At 37.4% G+C, this 22,994-nt stretch overlaps 1 protein-coding gene across 1 annotated transcript in view; it reads left to right on the top strand.

Annotated features, from left to right (window-relative positions):
• LOC137253253 (uncharacterized) overlaps positions 1–22,994 on the top strand; it is a 48,689-nt gene that overhangs the window by 22,259 nt on the left and 3,436 nt on the right. Inside the window, exons 6-7 of the mRNA XM_067789843.1 lie at positions 2,023–2,215; positions 5,205–6,329. Of these exons, the coding sequence (XP_067645944.1) occupies positions 2,023–2,215; positions 5,205–6,329 (1,318 nt within the window). The remainder of the gene's footprint in view (positions 1–2,022; positions 2,216–5,204; positions 6,330–22,994) is intronic.

Genomic DNA, 22,994 nt, shown 5'->3' with positions numbered 1-22,994 from the left:
ATAGACTTACATATATCAAACTCATCAGTATCGAAAAAAAATTTGATTGAGCCATGTCCGTCCATCCGTCCGTCCGTTAGCACGATAACTTGAGTAAATTTTGAGATATCTTCACCAAATTTGGTACACTAGCTTATCTGGACTCATAATAGATTATTGGTATTGAAAATGAGCGAAATCAGATGATAACCACGCCCACTTTATATATATATATGTATATATAATTTTGGAAAACACAAAAAACCTGATAATTTAGTAAATAATACACCTCGAATGTTGAAATTTGACATGTGGACTGATATTGAGACTATCGATAAAATTTGGAAACATTTTTCAAAATAGGCGTCGCACTGCCCACTTGTGATAAAATCAATTTTACAAATATTATTAATCATAAATCAGTCGTTAAACCTATCGTAACAAAATACGCCAGAGAGGTTGCGTTTACTATAAGGAATGCTTTGAAGAAAAATTAACGAAATCGGTTAAGAACCACGCTCACTTTTACATAAAAGATTTGTAAAAGGGTCGTCGACGAATAAAATAAGCTATATCTTTGCAAAAAAGAGCTTTATATCAACGGTATTTCATTTCCCAAGTGGATTTAAAACAATAAATTGGAAAAAATTTAAATTTTTAAAAATGGGCGAGGCGGTCCTCCTTTATGACTAAGCAATTTTCTATGTTTCGGGAGCTATAACTCGAAGAAAAATTAGCATATCGTAATGAAATTGTGTACACATATTTTCATCATAGCAGAAAATATTTCTAGTAAAAATGGACGGGATCGGTTTAAGACCACGGCAACTTAGATATAAAATAATTTTAAAAGGGTCATAGACTAGAATAATAAGCTATAACTTAGCAAAAAATAGTTTTAAATCAATGATATTTCACTTATCAGGTTTTATTGTAAGAGGAAATGGGGAGACATTTTTTTTAAACGGGCGGTGCCACGTGTTATGTAGAAAAGTAATTTATCTAAAATGAAAGGCATAATTGAAGCTCTTGCTGAGTTTATAATGTTCCGGTTACACCCGAACTTAGACACCTTTACTTGTTTTTTTTATGTTTTTACACAATATAAAATTTAAAAATCAATCTAAGAACAAAATGAAATCAAAAAATAAACAAAGTAAAATATTAAAATTTGTTTTTGTTTGAGGAAGAAATAAATATGTATGTGTGCAGTTGGGAACTTAGAAATTTTTCTCTTTGCGGAAAAGCGTCAATGATGCCAGAAACCGTTATACCTTGTAGATGTTTTTATCATGGGTCGGGCCTCTTCCCCTTTTCGGAAAGAAAAGTTTCACAAATAATGAGCTAGTCAAAGACGTAATACCGGAAAAAAGCTTCAAATAAATCGCAACATAAAATAATAAGCTGGCCAAAGAAGCACCCCTGTACCAAGTTTTAAGGAAATCGCCCCCTAAAAAATATTTTTCTTAGAAGAAGAAAGAAGACGAACCAAATTGTGAATCTAAAGCATCCACAAATCCCTTTAAACACACTCACAAAATTTTATTAAAATCGGTTCAGTCCTTTAGGTGGAGTTCAGTCACAAACACACGTACAGAAGCAATATATATATACGAGCCGGACCCGTGCGCATCTTGCGCAACCATTATAAAAGTCTCTTGTCAAATCATCAAATATCAACAGAAATCAGCTGTTCTATCAATTAATTAAAATACAGGTTGCGCTGCCATCTGGCGTGTGGTAGAAACTGCCGGTAATGCAGTGCAAACATTCACAATAGTGCCATTGTACAAACATATTTCTTTGTGTGCTCACAATCGTTTATTTTTAACAAATTATTTGAATAAACTATAGCTAAGCAAAAGCACTACGATCAAAATTGCCCAAAGCTCGCTATTAGCCCAAATCTCCATCTTTACAACCAAAACTTGATTTATAGATTTGGATTCCAAATAAGAGCGAAAAAGGGACCCGTACATAAAAACAGCAATTAGAAATAATATATATGATTAAGAGATATTCTTTCATCTGAATATTTTTTAGAGATAAAACAACAGCTGATAAATTTTTACTTGATCGTGGCTATATACTACAGGGTAGTGATAATATCGAAATATTGGACATCAATCACTATCGCTGGGATAATGTATGTCCGCTATTTGTATCGTGCGTACCAAAAGATAAAGGTGAATTCACAAAATCCAAATTAGTCACGCAACATTATATCATAATTCAGGTAAGAAAAACATTTTGAACGCTACTTACGCTACCTAAGGCAGCTATGAAAACATATCTTAATGTGGCCTAAAATTCGTTTTGATGCCTAATTAAATCTAAGTGCCAAAAGATTTCCCTTACTGTGTTTCTCAGGCCTGCATAAAGATAAAATAAAAGAATTAAGATGCTTTCGCTAAACCAGTACTCAAAGGGACACTATATTGAGACCCCAATAGGACTTCCTAGGACTCCTAAAGAAACACCAAACTCGCACCCCTTTTGGGTGGGTCAGTTTTAGACTCTATAACTGCAGTATTTCCACCTCCGTTCATACGGTAACAAAGTCAAGTTTCACGAAATGAAAAAAAGGAAACTATCCCTTCCATTCGTAAACAAGTTCACGAATCCACTATTTTAGGGATAAGTTTGAAGCTGGCGTGACTGCTGAACTATCCGCAGCCCTGGGGTTTATAGTCCCAATACAAGGGAACCCCGAGGTTTTCTAAGCTCCGTCTTCAACATTTTTAATAATATCAGCATTTCGTAAATAAGAAACTGTTAATGTCATCCGAGCTCTTTCGAAAGCGGCAGGCATGACTATGTTTAACGACAGTTGTGACCTAGCAATCTTGCAGAATACTTTTAGCCTTTTCCAAGAGTGGGGGGTAGAGCCACACTCCTAGAAGTTGGCGTGAAATGAAGTCAGCTGGTTAGAGGAGATTCCCTGAGATCTCTGTTGACTCCAAGGTTTGAATGACTTACCAGACATCACCAGCTATTTTTTTCGCTATAGAATGACTGGTATCCCTACAGAGTCAACAATTGCATGCAGTATGGAAAAAGTTCTCTGCATCAGTGGATGTCCTTGTGAAACTTTAGGAAATCCTCTCAGTATATTGCCTGCTGTTGTTGTTGTAGTGATAAGGTTGCTCCCCGAAGGCTTTGGGGAGTGTTATCGATGTGATGGTCCTTTGCCGGATATAGATCCGGTACGCTCAGGTAACACAGCACCATTAAGGTGCTAGCCCGAACATCTCGGGAATGATTTATATGGCCACGTTAAACCTTCAGGCCATCCCTCCCTCCCTACCCCAAGTTCCATGAGGAGCTTGGGGTCGCCAGAGCCTCGTCTGTTAGTGAAACAGAATTCGCCGCGGATATGTGAGGTTGACAATTGGGTTTGCAGAAGCTATAGATTGTACTGGAAACCTGAAGGGTTGCGCTACACAACCCCTTGAATCTGGTATTTTAGTCGCCTCTTACAACAGGCATACCTACCGCGGGTATATTCTGACCCCCTAACCCTCCTTTATGACTTTCAATATTTCTCTATTATTATTCTTAGCCACGGAGTGCGAATTAAAACTTTCGGTAGCCCTAATTTGTAGGAAAAAATTGTAAGTGCTCATCGCTTATTGGCGAAGCTAGAAACTTCTAAAGCTAGTAAGTAGCTTCGACCACCTCAGAGACTTGCCACAGAGGCATATACAGGTGGTTTTGCATTATCTACCAGCAGTGGGTAGGATGGTAGAAAATCATTGCTAAATGCTAAACTATGCCAGATCGCCAGTAGCGATTTTAGATAAGATCATATGTATTTAATTAGCGAGCTTTGCTCATATTGCTTTATACAATGGTTTTTGTAATTGATATTAGAGAAAAATTGTAAGTTTACAAACGGCGATGGTTACTAGGACATGTTTCTGAATTTCACTTCTTCATCAGCTAGCTTTTCGGGAGCTGAGCGTTGAACTCGAATCTCCAACATTCATATCAGTGCAAGCCTTTAGCTGCTAAGCCATATGAATGTCCCGTTGTTCGCTGTACAATTGGTCTCTAAGAGTTGCCTTTTTGTTTATATTCCTTTTGATCACCATGTAGGCACATACACTCTGTATGTAGTTTATTCCTAATGGTGTGGATAAAGGCTTGCACTGATATGAATGTTGGAGATTCGAGTTCAACGCTCAGCTCCCGAAAAGCTAGCTGATGAAGAAGTGAAATTCAGAAACATGTCCTAGTAACCATCGCCGTTTGTAAACTTACAATTTTTCTCTAATATCAATTACAAAAACCATTGTATAAAGCAATATGAGCAAAGCTCGCTAATTAAATACATATGATCATATTAATATAATAGTAACAGCGGAAGTATTAAAAACAAATACTGTAAAAATCCGAACAAATGTTACTAAGCTTTCAAAAGCGTGCCTAAAAATCATATCCACACCATTAGGAATAAACTACATACAGAGTGTATGTGCCTACATGGTGATCAAAAGGAATATAAACATAAAGGCAACTCTTAGAGACCAATTGTACAGCGAACAACGGGACATTCATATGGCTTAGCAGCTAAAGGCTTGCACTGATATGAATGTTGGAGATTCGAGTTCAACGCTCAGCTCCCGAAAAGCTAGCTGATGAAGAAGTGAAATTCAGAAACATGTCCTAGTAAGCATCGCCGTTTGTAAACTTACAATTTTTCTCTAATATCAATTACAAAAACCATTGTATAAAGCAATATGAGCAAAGCTCGCTAATTAAATACATATGATCAGATTGATATAATAGTAACAGCGGAAGTATTAAAAACAAATACTGTAAAAATCCGAACAAATGTTACTAAGCTTTCAAAAGCGTGCCTAAAAATCATATCCACACCATTAGGAATAAACTACATACAGAGTGTATATGCCTACATGGTGATCAAACGGAATATCAACAAAAAGGCAACTCTTAGAGACCAATTGTACAGCGAACAACGGGACATTCATGTAGATTTTAGATAAGTTTAATCCCAGTCTGGGGAGAATGCGATTTGGGAATGAGATATACTAGAAAGGGACTCATCAGACAAAGTCTCGTTGAAAAAAAGTTAAAAGTTGCTCTCTTTAAATTAGCCAGCCGTCTGTCTAGCTTCGATTCATTCGAAACCAAGTAGAGAATGCGACTTATAACCTTCCTAAATTTTGCTTTAAACATGTTTGTTTATCTTTTCTTTGTAGGACAAATCATTTTCCTATGGTCCTGCAGTTATGTCTAGATTGCTCGATTATTTTCAGTTGAGTGGCGATATTCTTCAAACACACATCTCCTCCCCGCGCTCCACCGCCTACTTAGCCTCACTATTCTATTCCGTAAATCGCGTTAACAACTTTTATGTCTACAGCGCTGGCCCAAATGTCAAGGAGTACAGTCAATTTATGGACGATCTTGGGATAAGTAATATACGCATTTACGATGATTCGTTTACATCGTTCCCATTAGATTCGAAACGTTTTGGCTACGTTGTCGGCATATTCGCCAACCCACCCAACTCGTTTAGCGCAATAACCGACCCCATTGACCTGATTTGCTCACGGGGTGGTGATTTGAGTATGTTGGAGGTACTCACTGAATCGGAAATTAGCAATGAGGGTAAACGTCGTGTATCCTTAATACTTGAGGAACAACTATACACCTTACAGATGGCTATGTCCAGACCTCAAATACAATTTTTACTCTATCAAACACATTCGATTGTATCATCGGAGAATGAAGATATGGTTGACTATGCTGTGAAACTTGTGAATGAGACCTCGTTAGAAAAACACCTTTGCGCATTTAGAGAGAAGAAACGTTTGGAAGCATTAGCAGAGGCTGAAGCAGCTAATATACCATCGGCGGCAATGGGTTCGCCTAGAAAACGAGCTACAACAACAAACACGCAAGCGACGGAGGGAAGCAAAGAGAAGGGAGCGTTAGAGAGCGCTACGAAAAAATTGGACGATCCTCAAACGGCTGAAGTGAATGCAGCAGCATTTGATGATTCTGAAGCGAGTGTCATTTTACCCGATGTCGATGAGTTTGTTTGTGAAAGTATTCCAGATATCTGCATTAATCAGGACAACTGTATGAGTAGACCTTCTACCGGTTCTTTTGTCTCATTAATAAGAAGAAAGCAAATTACACAACTCAATGCAAAATATTTGATAAAAATGGCGGAAGCACGGGGACTATTCGCCAAAGCAAAAAGTACTACGCTAAGAATGAAAGCGATTAAAAAACAAGAAACAAATGTGGAAGCAACAAATGAAAATAAATTTTCGCATGAACACAGAGCAAGGAAGTACATTAATATGGATCTCTTGGTAAGTACCTACTACGCACATACATATCGCACACTAATTACAAAAGAGTCATAACTTAAAATTTTTCAAAATCGGTTTTTTCGATAAACCAATTCACAGTACACATCTCTAACTGCCCCTTAAATTTCGTTGTCATTATTTTCTTCTTTAACTGGAAAATTACCGTTATGCCAGTTTTAAGCGGCAGTTACCCACCGACGTGTGCCGTACGTACGGACGTTTGTCGTACGAAACACGTTTGACCGAACCCTCAAACCCGTAGGAATCAATGTGTGCGTCTGTGTACATGTACATAACATATTTGTGTGTGGATTGTTTACATCAAAGCACTGTTGCCATTGACCAGTTTGCATGCATGCTTATGCAAATATCAACTTTTGGAATTAAAATTTTTCATGGTGCAAATGGCAGAAACAAATATTGAATAAGAATTTCTAGTTCATTTATTTGTAACCTCCAATTTTATATAATAACTAGCAGACCCGGCAGACGTTGTTCTGCCCTAAATTTGGCCTATCTGCATACATTTTAATAAGCTTTTTCCGTCTAACTCTGCCCTATCCCTCTACACTTTTCCTAATCTTTTTATTCACTCCTTCCTCCGTCTTTTTCGCTTCACCTCCATCTCCATCTCATTCTATGTCTTTCTCAGTCTCCTTCTCTCTTTTCTCTTCTCTCAAGTTTTTCTCCTTCTTCTTCATCTCTTCTTGCCAGTCCCAGAGGGTGGTATGTATTTTGTTCCAGTCCCACTCCGAGTCTCAGTCTCAGTCCCAGTCCTAGTCCTAATCCCAGTCCCAGTCCGTCTCTGGTATACTTCCCCGAAAAAAAGCATCGTAAGTACTAAATAGGCAAATTTATATACGAAATTTCAGGCAAATCAAATAGGACGTATGTAAACAGGTACACTCAGAGAAAAAATCGTTCTAAAACGAACGAAACAAGTTCAAAATTAAGAACATTCGTTGACAAAAGTCTGTTAAGTACGTTTTTTCTTAACTCGTGACCGATGGGATTGTTTTAAGAACAGTTTTTCCAAGCACACCGTTCGTATTTTATGACCAGTTTGGTATTGATGTGTGAACGGTTCGTGCTTGATCTTTGGTGGGAGGGGAAAGTATTTTTTTAAATATATTTATTTATTTTTTATTAATAATAATTTTTTTGTCATAAATAAAAAATATTTATAACAAAAAAATTGTTATTTAAATTCAAAAGTTTAAGAAAAAATGCATAATAAGCATTTTCTCATACATTTCTCTTATTGAGAAATTATTCTTATTTGAAGACGTAATCTGCATATATACTTAAAACATTTCATAACAAGTTTGAGAATTACCTGTGCATATGTAAATGGAACTGAACGAAAAATAAGAGTTAAAAAAAATAGAACATAAAAAAATTGTTTTAAAAAAATTCAGGGTTTGACGGGGAGCGAACTCGCGCCACACGATCGCAAGATGAACTTCATAGCCGCTGGGCCATTACAACTGCTTGATAGCTGGTGCCAAATGTTGTATTTAAAATTGTAGTGCACACGAATTGTAACGTTTTTTTTTTCTTGGGCTTAATTTAAGACATCGTTCTCATTAATAGAACATTTGTTCATATTTTAAGACCAGCCGTTCTGTTTTAAAGAAAATGGTGTCAGTTTAAGAACAAGGTTGTTGTTTTAAGAACAGGTCGTTCGTTTTTCAAGAACAAAAAAGTAAGAACATGAAAAGCTTGAATTGAGTCCGGTGGTGCTGGATTTTAGAACGGCGTTTTTCTCTGAGTGTATGTGGGTATTATTAATTCTTGTCTTTATTTCGGCTTCGCATGCATATTTATCAGTTTTGCCAGGTTGATGCGACTATATCGAATATCACAATGAATTTTAAAGCTCTCAGCAACAGCTTTCATTTGATATCCATATTGTATAAACACATTCTAGGGGTACCCGGGTCCACGTTTTGGCCTATATCTCGAGACCCTAGTCACCCAGGGGTATGAAAATTATCCTGTACTATAGCACACATGAACAGCTTTCATTTGATATCCATATTATATAAACACATTCTAGGGGTACCCGAGTCCACGTTTTGACCTCAAGACCCTAAGCACCAAGCGAAAAAAGGTAGACGTTGGCCCATTGTCAGACCTACCCGATATGCTCACAAAATTTCATGAGAATCGGTTCAGCTGTTTCGGAGGAGTTAAGCCTCTAAAACCGTGACAGAAGAATTTTATATATTAGATTTTTCTAAAAAAAAATCATAACTCAAGAATGGCTAAACCGATTTGGGATTTCAAAATCAACTAACCATCATCTCTTCTTCTTGTGTCTTTCCTAAAAATTTCATGGCAATCCGGTCTCGAGTTATGGAGTGACAATCAAAATGTACACTTCTTTTTATATATGGGGTATTCCATCCCATTTCGACCAATTTTGAACCCGACCCCTTTAGAATTGGCTGAAAGTTTTTCTTCTTTTTCTAGCTTACGAAAGACGTTTTTCAGAAGTTTTTCAAATTTTTTCATCCAACTCAAAAAAAGTTATGAATTTAAAAAAAAAACACCGTTTTTGTTTTCAAAATGTTATAACTTTTTAAAAAATTTACCGTTTGGGGTCTTTTTTTTTTAAATTTGTTTTTAACTGTACTTTTCGGAAAAAATTCAAAAAAATGTTTAAAGTTTTTTTTTGTAATATTTCAGTTTTTCGAGATTTTTCGAATTTCGCCCTTTTTTTTCTCATAAAAAACTTCAATCGAACCTGCAATCATCCCCAGTAATCCCGGAGTGGGCCAAGAATTTTTTTTTATTTAATTAAAAAAAAACTTTAAATTTTATATGAGAATAGGCTTTTCTTGACCATATGGTTGCTATTTTTAGTGCAAGTAAAACTTCACTATTGCGACCCAACGTTTCGCTAAGCACCTTAGCTTCCTCAGGGGCGAAACTGCATTTATTTAACATTTTGTTTCATCAAAAAACATTGAAGAATTACATGAAATTATAAAAATTTTGAATTTTGTTAATATACCGAAACAATAAAATTTTTGTATAAGGTCACTTACAAATATATGTACGTAAAATATCACAATTTGCATAACTACAACTAACACATCGACACCATCTGTGCGTGGTACATTTGTCAACTAAAATTGAAAATTATATGCAAAGCAAATAAGCCGCTGCAATGCAATCAGTGTCCTCTTTTATGTTTACTGTTTTGTCCCTTTTCTGCATTATTCTTAAGCTCTCTATGGTGTATCTGATCTTTGTCCGTTTTTCTTTATCTAATATTTTGGCATTTTGTAAATCAGCTGTGTGGCCACTCGCTGTGGTGTGCTGTGAGAGAGCTGTGTTTGTTTTCTTCTTTCTAATGGCCGCTTCATGTTCATTTAGGCGAACGCCAAAGCTTCGTTTGGTTGTGCCTATGTATATTTTATCACAGCTTTCGTTCTCTGTTCCTTTGCATGGTATTTCGTATACAATATTATTATGTTGTGAAGTTTGAAGTGGTGTTTTTGTTTTTGTAAAAATGCTTCCTAATGTTTTGTTGGATTTATATACCAAGCGTATGTTACTTTTGTTGGATGTGATGGTTTTGTCGAAGTTCTCTGTCAGTCTAGGTATATATGTAGGGTTCGGAGCCAAGTACTTACACTTTGTTGAAACTAAGATCACTGTTCCGTTAAAATAAGTTTAAATAGTATTTAGTGCAATAGTTTATAACACATTTTATTGATTTTAATTAAATGTAAATAGACGTCCGTTGTGGCCTGCGGTAGCACGTAAACTGTAATTCTCTTCAGTCACTTGTATCTCTCGTCTGTCTTTGTGTGTCATTTTCATTGTTCCTCAAATATACAGAGGTGTATTTGTTTGTACTATTGTCCGATCATACTATAGTCCGTTCATACTATCGTATAAGTCCGTCTAGTTATCCATTTCTATATTCCCACATTCGGCCATCCTGATGTAACGTTTGGCCTCAAACGGGGGCTGCCACCTTTTCATATATTCGGCGACAGTGGTGGTTCGTTTTGGGCCTTCACCTTTCCCTACCTTTTCCACTTCATATCGTCCATGGTTCATTATCTTTACTACCGAGTAAGGCCCGAAGAATTTAGGTCGCAATCTTAGTGAACTACCAAACTGGGTACGCTTAATGGCTACCAAATCGTTTAGCTCGTAACTGGTTGCTTCTTTTCGTTTTGCATTAAAATTTCTTTTATTTTCTTGTTGGATTTTTTCAATGTTTTGCTGTGCTTCCGTGCGTATGTATTCTCTCTCTTTGCTAAGTTCGTCAATCGCTTCATTTTCGAGGAGTTCTCGCAAATCCGGCATTGAATTGTCGCGCATCTCCACTCCGGTAAGCAGTTTGAATGGTGAAATCTTAGTGCTTCTAGGTGGCGTATTGTTCAAGGTTTTTTGGACTTGTTCGACATATTTGTACCAATTTTTCGGATTTTCTCCGCAAAGCTTGGTTAGCATGGGCATGATGGTCCTATGTATTCTTTCCACTTGTCCGTTTCCCCTTGGTACGCCAGTGGCTATCAATAGATGCTGGATGTTTTCACTTTCGCAGTATTGCTTAAAGGACGTGGATGTAAAAGCCGTCCCTCTGTCTGAGGTAATTCGTTTCGGGTTACCGAAAACAGACGACTGTTTCTTCAGATGGCCGACTACTTCCTCAGCGCCTGTGCTACGAGTTGGGTATAACCAAACGAATTTTGAGAACGCATCGACAATTACCAATAAATAGACGTAACGCTTGCTGGTCTTCTCCATAGGGCCAACGTGGTCAATATGGTACGTACCCAGTGGACGATCGTCCTTGCATATTGGCTCTAGATAACCTTCCTTTTTACCCGGCTTTGCATCCGAAATTATGCATTGTACGCAACTTCTCAATATTTGCTTTACCTTCGCTGAAATTTGTGGTATGTAGTACGTTTTTTCGACGATATCTTGGGTTGTCTTCGCTGAGAAATGACCTTGATTGTGTGCTATCTTTATAATTTCATCCTCCATTAATGCCGGTACCACTACAAGTTCCTTAATGGGATCTTTGTATAGTACGCCACGTTTTATGTAGAAGTCCTGGTAGGAGTCCTTCTCCAGAATTTTCATAATCGCTTTTGCCCATTCATCTTGAGCTTGGGCTTGCTGCAATTTATGTTGCAGGGAATCTTCCAGGAGTAGACATCTAACCCTACTCAGTGCGTCGACATGTCGCATTTTAGATCCAGAGCGATGCTCCAACGTGTATGTAAAATCCTGCAAGAATAGTGCCCAACGCGACACTCTTAAAGGAACGTCTCTTTTCCGCATAGTCATCGTGAATGCATTGCAGTCCGTCACTATTTTAAACGGAATGCCTATTAAATACACGCGCCACTTCTTCAACGCAGCTATAATGGCCAGAACCTCAAGCTCATATGAGTGATATCGCTCTTCCATTTCCGTGGTCTTGCGACTCATATACTGTACGGGGTGGTACTGTTGGTCTTCACTGTCTTTTTGGAGAAGTACCGCACCGTACCCATACATTGACGCATCAGCGTGAACTTCCGTTCCCGCTTTTGGGTTGTATAGACTCAGTACAGGTGCATTAATTAACGCTCCTTTTAATTGTTGAAACGCTGCGACTTGATCACTTCCAAGCACAAACTTGGTGCCCTGCCGTAAAAGGTCTGACAGTGGTTTAGCGACCACTGCATACCCATTTATAAAACGCCTAAAATATGATGTCAGCCCTAAAAATCTCTGAACTGATTTCTTGTCTTTGGGCATAGGGAAATTTTCAACTGCGCACGTTTTTGCTTTCGAAGGTCGAATCTTGCCATTTTCTACGATGTAGCCTAGAAAATCAACTTTCTCTAACAGAAATTGACATTTCTCCCATTTTATTCGCATATTGTACTCGGCTGCCCTTTTTAACACAGTTCTTAGTTTGACGACGCCTTCCTCTCTGTCTCTTGATGGGATAATTAGGTCGTCCATGTAAGCAACTAGAGTTTCATTATCTATTAGATCTTTAAAAACCGCAAAAATGTACCTTGAGAAAACCGCGGGAGAGTTACAAATGCCAAATGGTGCGAATAGAAACTCGTATTGACCTTGGTGGGTCACGAACGACGTGTACTTTCGAGATTTAGTTTCGATAGGCACATGAAAAAATCCGTTACGTAAGTCGATGGTCGAAAACATACGCGCATTCTGCAACTTCTCAAGGACGTCGTCCATCAATGGCATCGGGAAATTATCTTTAATTATCTTTTCATTCAAGCGACGGTAATCACAGCATAACCTATGACTACCGTCCTTTTTGCCTACTAAAACGACGGGGATGCATATTCCGAAGAACTTGGGCAAATGATTCCTTCTTGTAGCCACTCTGAAATCTGGTTCTCTACTATGTTCCTATTAGCGTAGGACATGCGTCTAGGTGTCTGGTAAACAGGGACATCGTCTATTAGAGAAATTTTCATTTCTATCGGGGAGGCATGGCGCATTAGAGGGTTATAATCTTTGATAAGGGTTTGAATTTCGTCGATTTGTGCCTGCTTAAGGTGCGATAAGTCTACGTCAACATCGCCTTTCTCTGCTGATTCTGCGAACAAACACAAACTCCTAAATTCTCTTACTAAATCTAGCTCACCATCGCCCTCTACAATATCTCCTACAAAATTACTATTTCCCTTCCGCTTAAATAAGACTTCGTCCTCTGATACCATTAGATCCACCTGCCTTAAAACATCATTTCCAATAATGGCTTGATAGCCGATGTCACGCTCGCATACGACATGGAACGTGACATGTAACTCTATTTCGTCGACAATCAACTTCAAATCTAAACTACCCAGAGTATTAATGCCACTGTTACCTATACCCTCCAGCCGGTGTATCTTGTTTGCTAACTCAACTTCCCCCATCATCATCAAAACGTCGTATCGCATCAGGCATAAATCGCAGCCGGTATCTAGTAACGCCGAAAATGTAAAGTTGTTATATTTTAAATCTTTAAAAATCACGCAACCTTTCGATTTTTTTCTTTCCGAAACCCCTAATGTATTTATCTTGGGTTTCTCGTTTTTAACCTCAAATTGTTTCTTAGGACATTGCGCTAAACGATGATCTGGTTGACCACACCCGTAGCAAACTGTTTGTGTTTGTGCACAGCTAGTTGCTATGTGCCCTACCATTCCACATCGGTAGCAACGCCTTGAACTACCACTCCCTTGTGATTTAGAGGAAACCGGATTTTTCTCCTCTTTAACCCTAGACTGATTCGAAAAGCTTATACTGGGTTGGCGCACGTTGCGAACCTTTTCGTATACAAGGATTTGTTCCTTCAACTCTTGTATTGTCTTTGATTGGTACAGGTTACTTTTGTTAGTCCTATCATCTGGTATGCCCTCGACAAAATATTCAATTAAACTCCTATCGTCTAGATTTATAGGCTTGCCGATTTCAATGAGACTGTATAAATATTCACGGAAGTCCTCATTGGGTCGTTTTCGACGATTTTTAAGCGCCCTATGAACTTCAATGAAAGACACCGCTGTGCCGAACTCTTCTTTCAACGAACGCTTTAATGAGCTCCAATCTGAAACACCGCGCTGACTGCGGACGAACATTTTAGCTGCCCCCTTGAGCAGCTGCTTCCCATATATATACTTTTGCAACTCATCCCATTTCACGGCAGCTGCATTTTCTTCGAACACTTCTAGCCATTCTCCGACAGTAGGATAACCAGAGCCACTAAACATAAGCATGGAGTGTTCAATGTCACGTAAGGTGAAGACCGCACGTCCACCACCGACGGCCGGTGCAACAACGCTTTGAACCGATACACTTTCATCACTTGAATAATTATCGTCGCTTACAGTCAGGCCGAAGTGCTCACATAGTCGGTCTTGTAACGTTGCCTTTCTACCATTAGTTGAAAGATTCAATCCACTTAATTTATCTTTAAGTTCGTTCACTGTTAATCTGAAAATTTGTTCACGGTCCATGGTCAATACAAACGTTAAAACTTACAATAATAATCAAATTAACAAGTATACATAAAACATAAATTGAATCAGATTTAATTTTTATATCAGCAAATTTTGAAATTTTTTAAATGATTCGTAACTTATGCAAACAAATTAATAAGCAGTCTTCTTCGCAAAATAACAAACTTTGTTTACTTCTAGTTGCCTACGTTTAATTCCTATTGGATTTTGTTTTCTGTGTTATTAGTTCTCTTCTTCTAAGCTTACTTTAAATTCTTATTGGAATTGTATTTACTCTGTTATTATTTTTCTACTTTACGACAAATTTTTGTTTCAATGCTATTCCAATTGCAAACTCTTTTATTAGTGCAATGTATCAATTCTATTTCGTTCTAATTTCTCTCTGAGAAAATAAAAATCAAATAACGAATCAAGTAAATCAAAAACTCATACCTTATTACTGTAAACTAAAAAAAAAGTTCTCTTCTTACGATACCGCTGTCTGTTGTTGTTGTCCACTCGATGGTTTTTGTTTTCAAAAATTTTGCGATTTTGCCTTTGGTCGCTATGAAATGCACACGATTGCGTCTGTATTTAATTGCTGTTGCTGTTTTCTGCTACACATTTGCTTGTACAGTAACGGGCCGTAATTTCAACGTCTAAACGCCCTGCGTCCAATTGAATGTTTGGTAATGCTGTGCTGCTGACGCTGAGTTTGACACTTGGCATTTCACTGCTTCACACAGAAGATAAACGCACCTGCTGCTACGCACCAATTTGTGCTGTTTTGTCGATAACGGGCCGTAACTTCCGCGACTGAGCGTGACGCTGCGCTTAATGACGCTGCGTTTGAAATTTATACTTATACGTTGCTGATTGACATAGAGGCGAGCGCACCTGATACAGCGTACCAATTTAAACTGTTTATGATTTTCGCTTCACTCAGAAGCTCTTCTTGTTTGGACAATCGTATCGCCACTTTCTATATCTGTGCGCTTGAAGCTGCGGTCGACTGTAAAACGACTGTGCGCGTTGCTGCTTCACACAGAAGCCAACCGCGCCTGCTGCTATGCATGTACAAATTCGATGTTTGATGACTGTGCGCGTCGCTGCTTCACACAGAAGCTCAACTGCCTTGGTGGTGCGCACAACTTTAAAACGACTATGCGCGTCGTTGCTTCACACAGAAGCCAACCGCTCTTACTAATTCGGTGTTTGACGACTGTGCGCGTCGCTGCTTCACACAGAAGCTCAACTGTCTTGGTGGTGCGCACAACTTTAAAACGACTGTGCGCGTTGCTGCTTCACACAGAAGCCAACTGCGCCTGCTGCTACAGACGAGTGTTACTGCGCTCACGTCTCTTAGCAACCGAGACTTTACCGTTTAACTTGGGGCTGAAACTAGCGGGATACTCCAATCATCGGGTGATGTGCATTTACCGGAGCTAACGGCTCACTGAGGCTACACAGTTTAATGACTGTACTCCGCCAAAAACGAGAAAAATTCTGTTTCGCAGACCACACGTATTTTCGCACAAACTTTCGTACATTAAATGTTCATTTAAAAAAACGCTCACTTGAAAATTTGTGTAGGCTTTTTTTTTTTTTTAGAGTTTCATCCCACTTCTGACACCACTTGTAGGGTTCGGAGCCAAGTACTTACACTTTGTTGAAACTAAGATCACTGTTCCGTTAAAATAAGTTTAAATAGTATTTAGTGCAATAGTTTATAACACATTTTATTGATTTTAATTAAATGTAAATAGACGTCCGTTGTCATAGTGTACCTATACCAAGTGTGTTCACTAAGCGATAAACGTCAAAACTACAAACAGCCTCGCTCACCTGATGGAAATCTCAGGTCTAGAGTCGCATTTTTGGTCTCAACGACAACATTTTTGACTACCAATCGTATGGACTTTTTCAATTTTTCAATCATTCGGAGCATTCGGTAATGGTATCCATTTTGAATTCGCTGTCATTCCGAATCCAGCGAGTGCCTGTCAGAATGCTTGACAGATAAGTCAACACACTTGTACTTGTACACTATGTCCGTTGTGGCCTGCGGTAGCACGTAAACTGTAATTCTCTTCAGTCACTTGTATCTCTCGTCTGTCTTTGTGTGTCATTTTCATTGTTCCTCAAATATACAGAGGTGTATTTGTTTGTACTATTGTCCGATCATACTATAGTCCGATCATACTATCGTATAAGTCCGTCTAGTTATCCATTTCTATATTCCCACATATATGTAACACTGTAATATTGTTTGGGCTGATCTGTGGTATCTTTTGTTGCTCTCTTATTGCGATTGTTTTCAATATTTGCTATTTTTTCCCTTATTAGGCTGTGTATAGGTGTTTGTGGGTAGTTGTTGCTGGTGAGAATTTCTTTCATTTTTCTAATGTTTGCATCCCAGAACTGTTGATGGCTGATATCTAAAGCTTTGTTGATAAGGTTGTTTGCAGTGTTCATTTTGTACTTGAATGGTTGGGCAGATAAGAAATTTATCAACCGGCCAGAAGAGGTAGGTTTTGTGTACCAGTCTAGCATAAGTATGTTGCTCTTTCTATGAACGCGCGTGTCTAAGAAGGGGATGCTGAAATTTGTTTCTGTTTCCAGGGTGAACTTAAGTTTGTCGTGATACTTGTTGAATGTATCTAGAACAGTGTCTAGGTCTTTTCTTTTGACTATAGCGAAGATGTCGTCAACGTATTTCACCATGAACTTTATATCTATGTTATGTTGTGTTTTAAGTTTGGATATGGCGTCGTTTAGTAAGTCATCTAAGACTATGTCTGCAATGGTTGGCGAAAGAGGGTTGCCCATAGGCATACCAAATGTTTGGGCATACAATTTTTCACCCCACAGGAAATAATTATTGTCTTTTAGACAGAAATCCAACATTTGTTGGAAAATTCGCCTCGGTATTTTTGTGGTTTTTTGTATTTCCTCCCACTTTTTTAAAATTATTTTTGTGGCGAGAAGAATTGGAATATTGGTGAACAATGACACAACGTCAAAGGAAACCAATATGTCTTCGTCTTTAACACTTATGTTTTTCAGTTTTTCTTTAAACTGGAACACATTTTTTATATTATATTCTTCCGACACAAGATTTTTTAGTATATTTCCTACGTACTTTGACAGATTGTAGCATGGTACATTAACTGCTGATATAATTGGACGAAGGGGAATATCAGGCTTATGAATTTTAGGAAGCCCATATATTCTTGGGGCGATTGCCGTGGAACATGCCAATCGTTGCTTCTCTTTAGAATCGATTATTTTATTTTTGTACAGCTCGTCCACTATTTTGTTATTTTTCTTTTGCAGATCATTAGTGGGATCTTTTCTCATAGCTCTATACGTACTCTTGTCTTCTAATATTTTATTCATCTTTCTCATGTAATCTTCTTTATACAGTGCCACTGTTTTATTTCCTTTGTCCGTGTCTGTTATGATGATGTTTTTATGTAAAGTAAGAAAGGATTTCGTTTTATTAAAAGCTTGCAGAATAAATTTTTCTTTTGCACTGTGTCTGGAATTTCGTTTGAAATGCAATATTCGATTGCTCAATTTATTTCTCGCCACATCTTTAGCTTTATCGTCTCCTATGTTTTGTATAAACTGTTCCATTTCAGCAATGATATTTATTGGTGTGAAGTTTGTTTTTGTTGTGGGTATTGTAAATTTCTTGCCAAGAGAAAGTAGCCACTTGACTTCGTCTGGAAAGTCAATATCGGTTTTGTTTACAAAAAGTCGTTGTTCATTTGAATACCCATAACGCAAATTTGTTGGTACTTTAGTTTATTTAATTTTGACTTATGTGTTTCTTCTCTTTCTTTTGTTACTCTTTGGCTCAAGAAGTTTTGTTTCTCGGTAAAGTCGCAAAAATCTGTCTCATCTAACTCTCGCTTTAATCTGTGTTCTGCATGATATATGTTGTTACTTGGGGTTTTTATGTTTATGTTTGTTTGTGTGATTTCAATGTTTAATATTTTGTTTAGAAATAGTTGTTTGGTTTTTTCTAGTTGTTTTTTACCTTTTGGGAAGTGGTGTTAATTGTGATGTTTTTGATGGTATTACTTAGATGGGTTGGGGTTAGGTTATATTTTTTGCATTCCAACAAAAACTTTAGTTGACTGTTTAGGTTGGCCAGCTTTTGTTTTTGCTTGCTAAAATGTTTTAAAGTGGTGCAAGTATTATACCGGTATTTGTATTTCATATGTAGGTAGTAATTCTTCATTTTTGTTGTTTTTCGTTTTTTGAGAGGAAAAATTTTGTTTAATTGTGCGGTATTCTATCGGCAGGCCTTCCGTGATTGTAATTTTCTTTAGATATCAGCCATCAACAGTTCTGGGATGCAAACATTAGAAAAATTAAAGAAATTCTCACCAGCAACAACTACCCACAAACACCTATACACAGCCTAATAAGGGAAAAAATAGCAAATATTGAAAACAATCGCAATAAGAGAGCAACAAAAGATACCACAGATCAGCCCAAACAATATTACAGTGTTACATATATACCTAGACTGACAGAGAACTTCGACAAAACCATCACATCCAACAAAAGTAACATACGCTTGGTATATAAATCCAACAAAACATTAGGAAGCATTTTTACAAAAACAAAAACACCACTTCAAACTTCACAACATAATAATATTGTATACGAAATACCATGCAAAGGAACAGAGAACGAAAGCTGTGATAAAATATACATAGGCACAACCAAACGAAGCTTTGGCGTTCGCCTAAATGAACATGAAGCGGCCATTAGAAAGAAGAAAACAAACACAGCTCTCTCACAGCACACCACAGCGAGTGGCCACACAGCTGATTTACAAAATGCCAAAATATTAGATAAAGAAAAACGGACAAATATCAGATACACCATAGAGAGCTTAAGAATAATGCAGAAAAGGGACAAAACAGTAAACATAAACATAGTGTTCTGACCAAGGCGAATTCAGTACAGGTGGTGTTATCCCATCAGCTGATTGCTTCTTCTTGATTATTTTCCATACAAAGCCTTGTACAACAAAATGTCAGTTAATCGAAATCTATGAAAATTCTCTTTTGACTTGACATTCATCTGAACGGCGAATTGATTGAATTCGCTTTGCTACCACCTGGTATAGATTCTCCTTGTTTCTGACAGGCACTCGCTTAAGTGAGCATAACAGGAAAATCTGGGTTGCCATTGTTGTTTCGGTTGAAAACGGTCAATTAGGGTTCTGTGCAGAGACGTAAAAGATTGAAACAGGGTTTATGTAGTCACAAAAGTGTTGCTCCTCTTCCACAGCATTTTAATTTTATATCATGGCGAAAAGTGTTCAGTTCAGAGTTATTGATTTTCATTCAAAGTTTAATTTATTAAGGAGGGTTACTCCTTTAAGTGTAATTTGAATTTCTGTACCCAAGTTCACTATATTTGTGTAACACAAGAATCTGGAGGTCAATTCCTTAACTATGAAAAACTGAAAAATGTACACTTATTGAAAACTCATTTGCACACGCAATTTACACTTTGAATTTAGTTGTGTTTTTATGCACAAAATTTTGAAACTAAAAACAAAATTTTCATTTGTCAGAAAAAATAAAGAAAAGACGGCCTAATATCAAAAAACCCTATCGAAATACAAACTGGCTTGTTTATTTTTAATGACCTACGTTGTATTTTTCTAGTATTTCGTTAGTTTTTTTAAATATAGTTCACACACTTACACCAGTACTGAAAACTTATTGGCTCCCTCGACAAAAAATATAAGAGAAAATACAAGAAAAATACATAGAAAATAAAGTAGTGTCATATAGGAGTTTGATTTGTTTGCACTTACAGCATCATTTTATTTGCAGGAGACTTTTACAGCTACATAAAATTAATTTGGTTGTGTTGCATTCATTAATTCATCTGTCGGCGAAGTATCGAAAAATTTACATAAATGATTTGGTTGCGTGCCTACGCTTTGACAACGCCAGACGAAAAACAATGAAACGCCTTACGTTATCTTTGCCTTGAAGCGACCAAAGCGTTTATATAATTTTACCCTTTTGCATTTGTGTAAACAGTGAAGTGAAATTTTTCCATGTGACACGTGTGGCGCTTTATATTTTGACTCTAATTTAAATAAATTTTGCTTTCCGTATGTTTCCGCATTGTTGCAGGCTACAAATCTTCTAGTATTCTTATTTCCGCGGAAATATGTATATGCAACTATTTCATCTGTAAACACTACAAAGTTGTATTAAACTTTCAAATGCAACTCAGCTTGAAGTACTCTTGCGTACCAAAAATGCAACTCTAGACCTGAGAATTGCATCAGGTGAGGGAGGCTGTTTGTAGTTTTGACGTTTATCGCTTAGCTGACACACTTGTCTAGGTACACTATGAACATAAAAGAGGACACTGATTGCATTGCAGCGGCTTATTTGCTTTGCATATAATTTTCAATTTTAGTTGACAAATGTACCACGCACAGATGGTATCGATGTGTTAGTTGTAGTTATGTAAATTGTGATATTTTACGTACATATATTTGTAAGTGACCTTGTACAAAAATTTTATTGTTTCGGTATATTAACAAAATTCAAAATTTTTATAATTTCATGTAATTCTTCAATGTTTTTTGATGAAAATAATGTTAAATAAATGCAGTTTCGCCCCTGAGGAAGCTAAGGTGCTTAGCGAAACGTTGGGTCGCAATATTGAAGTTTTACTTGCACTAAAAATAGCAACCATATGGTCAAGAAAAGCCTATTCTCATATAAAATTTAATACAAAAAATTGTTGACCGGCTATCATTGAAAAAAAACTTTAAAATTTTGTTTGTATTTTTTCCGAAAAGTACATTTAAAAACATATTTAAAAAAAATGATCCCAAACGGTAAATTTTTGCAAAAGTTATAGCATTTTGAAAAAAAAACACCGTTTTCCAACTCAAAATAAGTTTTAAATATTTTGAAAACAAAAGCGTTGTTTTTTTAAAAATTCATAACTTTTTTTGAGTTGGATGAAAAAATTTGAAAAACTTCTGAAAAACGTCTTTCGTAAGCTAGAAAAAGAAGAAAAACTTTCAGCCAATTCTAAAGGAGTCGGGTTCAAAATTGGTCAAAATGGGATGGAATACCCCATATATATATTTTGGTATATTTTGTAAGATCATAAATGCAACCATGTCAACTAATTAAAGAATAAGCAAAGATACATCACTGTAAAGGTAGAAAAGAGAAGATGGTGGACTTCCGGTTCATTATTGGATTGACGACTGAAGAATAAAGTATTAAGATAATTAATCCGGACGTTTCTGCTGTTTTATTAACCATCGAAGGTAGAAATTACATCTTAGGTGTGTTAACGAACCTCGCGCACTATAATAAACAAATATTTTGTAAAATGGATGCTCGAGAGAACATTGTCAAGGTTTTAGCTGAAAACAATGTGGATTTCCCTCCTACTGCCAACATTATACAATTACGCAGATTACTGCAAAATATAGTTGGCATGGGAGATAATAGCTCCGCAAATACGATGAATAACACTCCGAACACAAATATATTGGAGAACATTCCGGACGAAATGATTGAGATAAACACTGCCGTTTCTATTGAGTCCTCTGCCGCCATTGCCGTTACCGCCGTTAATACTGCCGCCACTGCCGTATATTCTGCTCTCGCCACTGCCGTTCCAACTGCCTCTATTACCGATGTTTTCGTTGAATTCAATTCAATACCTGCCGTTCACGATGTTTTTTCTGCCGCCACTGCCGTCTATTCTGCCGCCGCTCCGTCTGCTCTGCCGCCACTGCCGTCACCGCCGTTCATACTGCCGCCACTGCCGTTCCAACTGCCTTTACTACCGACGTTTTGGTTGAATTCAATTCAACACCTGCTGTTCACGATGTTTTTGCTGCCGCCCCATCAAACTCTGCCCCAATTGACGCAAGAGCCACGACCATAAGTCTGGATGACGAACTAGTGGCGCTACGAAAACGTATGGAAATATTAAAATTAATGAAAGAAATCGACGAGCTAAGAGCTAGTACTGGGGTACAACAGCAACGTAGACTGGATTTTGCCGATATAGAGCATGCTATGCCCAAGTTCAGTGGTGATGATATATCAGTGACGGTGGGACATTTTCTTCAAGATTTCGAAGAAGTAATGGAGTCGTCAAGAGTAGACGAACGATTTAAATTGCTGGCTTTTCGTCGCTGCCTGGTGGGAACAGCCAAAGTTTTCCTTACCAACACCAAAGCGTTAAGCTATGCCAAGTTAAAAAAGGCCCTTACGACGGAATTTGACGTGCCGATACAGAGGAATGAAGTTTATAAGATATTGGCAAGACGCAAGTGGGACAAAAAGAGCGAGTCATTACATTGTTACATTCTATTGATGCAGGCAATAGGAAAACGGACAAATCATCGATTTCATAATAGACGGCATAGGCAATGTAGTGTCAAATGCACATATACTTTTACCGGCCAAAACACTTGATGAGTTGAAGGTATTAGTGAGCCGTTTTCAATAAAATATTTCACAGTAGAACCAGACTAATATTTGTTAGAAATTAAGTTATACTGTATCGAGGTCGATTACAGTGTCAGATTGGCCGAGCGATAACTCTGAACACAAATAGCGAATTGTATTAGATTAGGTATTAGATTTAAATT

Source organism: Eurosta solidaginis, chromosome 5, assembly GCF_040869045.1.
Source record: "Eurosta solidaginis isolate ZX-2024a chromosome 5, ASM4086904v1, whole genome shotgun sequence".
Lineage (NCBI taxonomy): Eukaryota > Metazoa > Arthropoda > Insecta > Diptera > Tephritidae > Eurosta > Eurosta solidaginis.
Note: the sequence above shows the minus strand (reverse complement) of the source record. Positions and strands in the feature narration are given on the sequence as shown.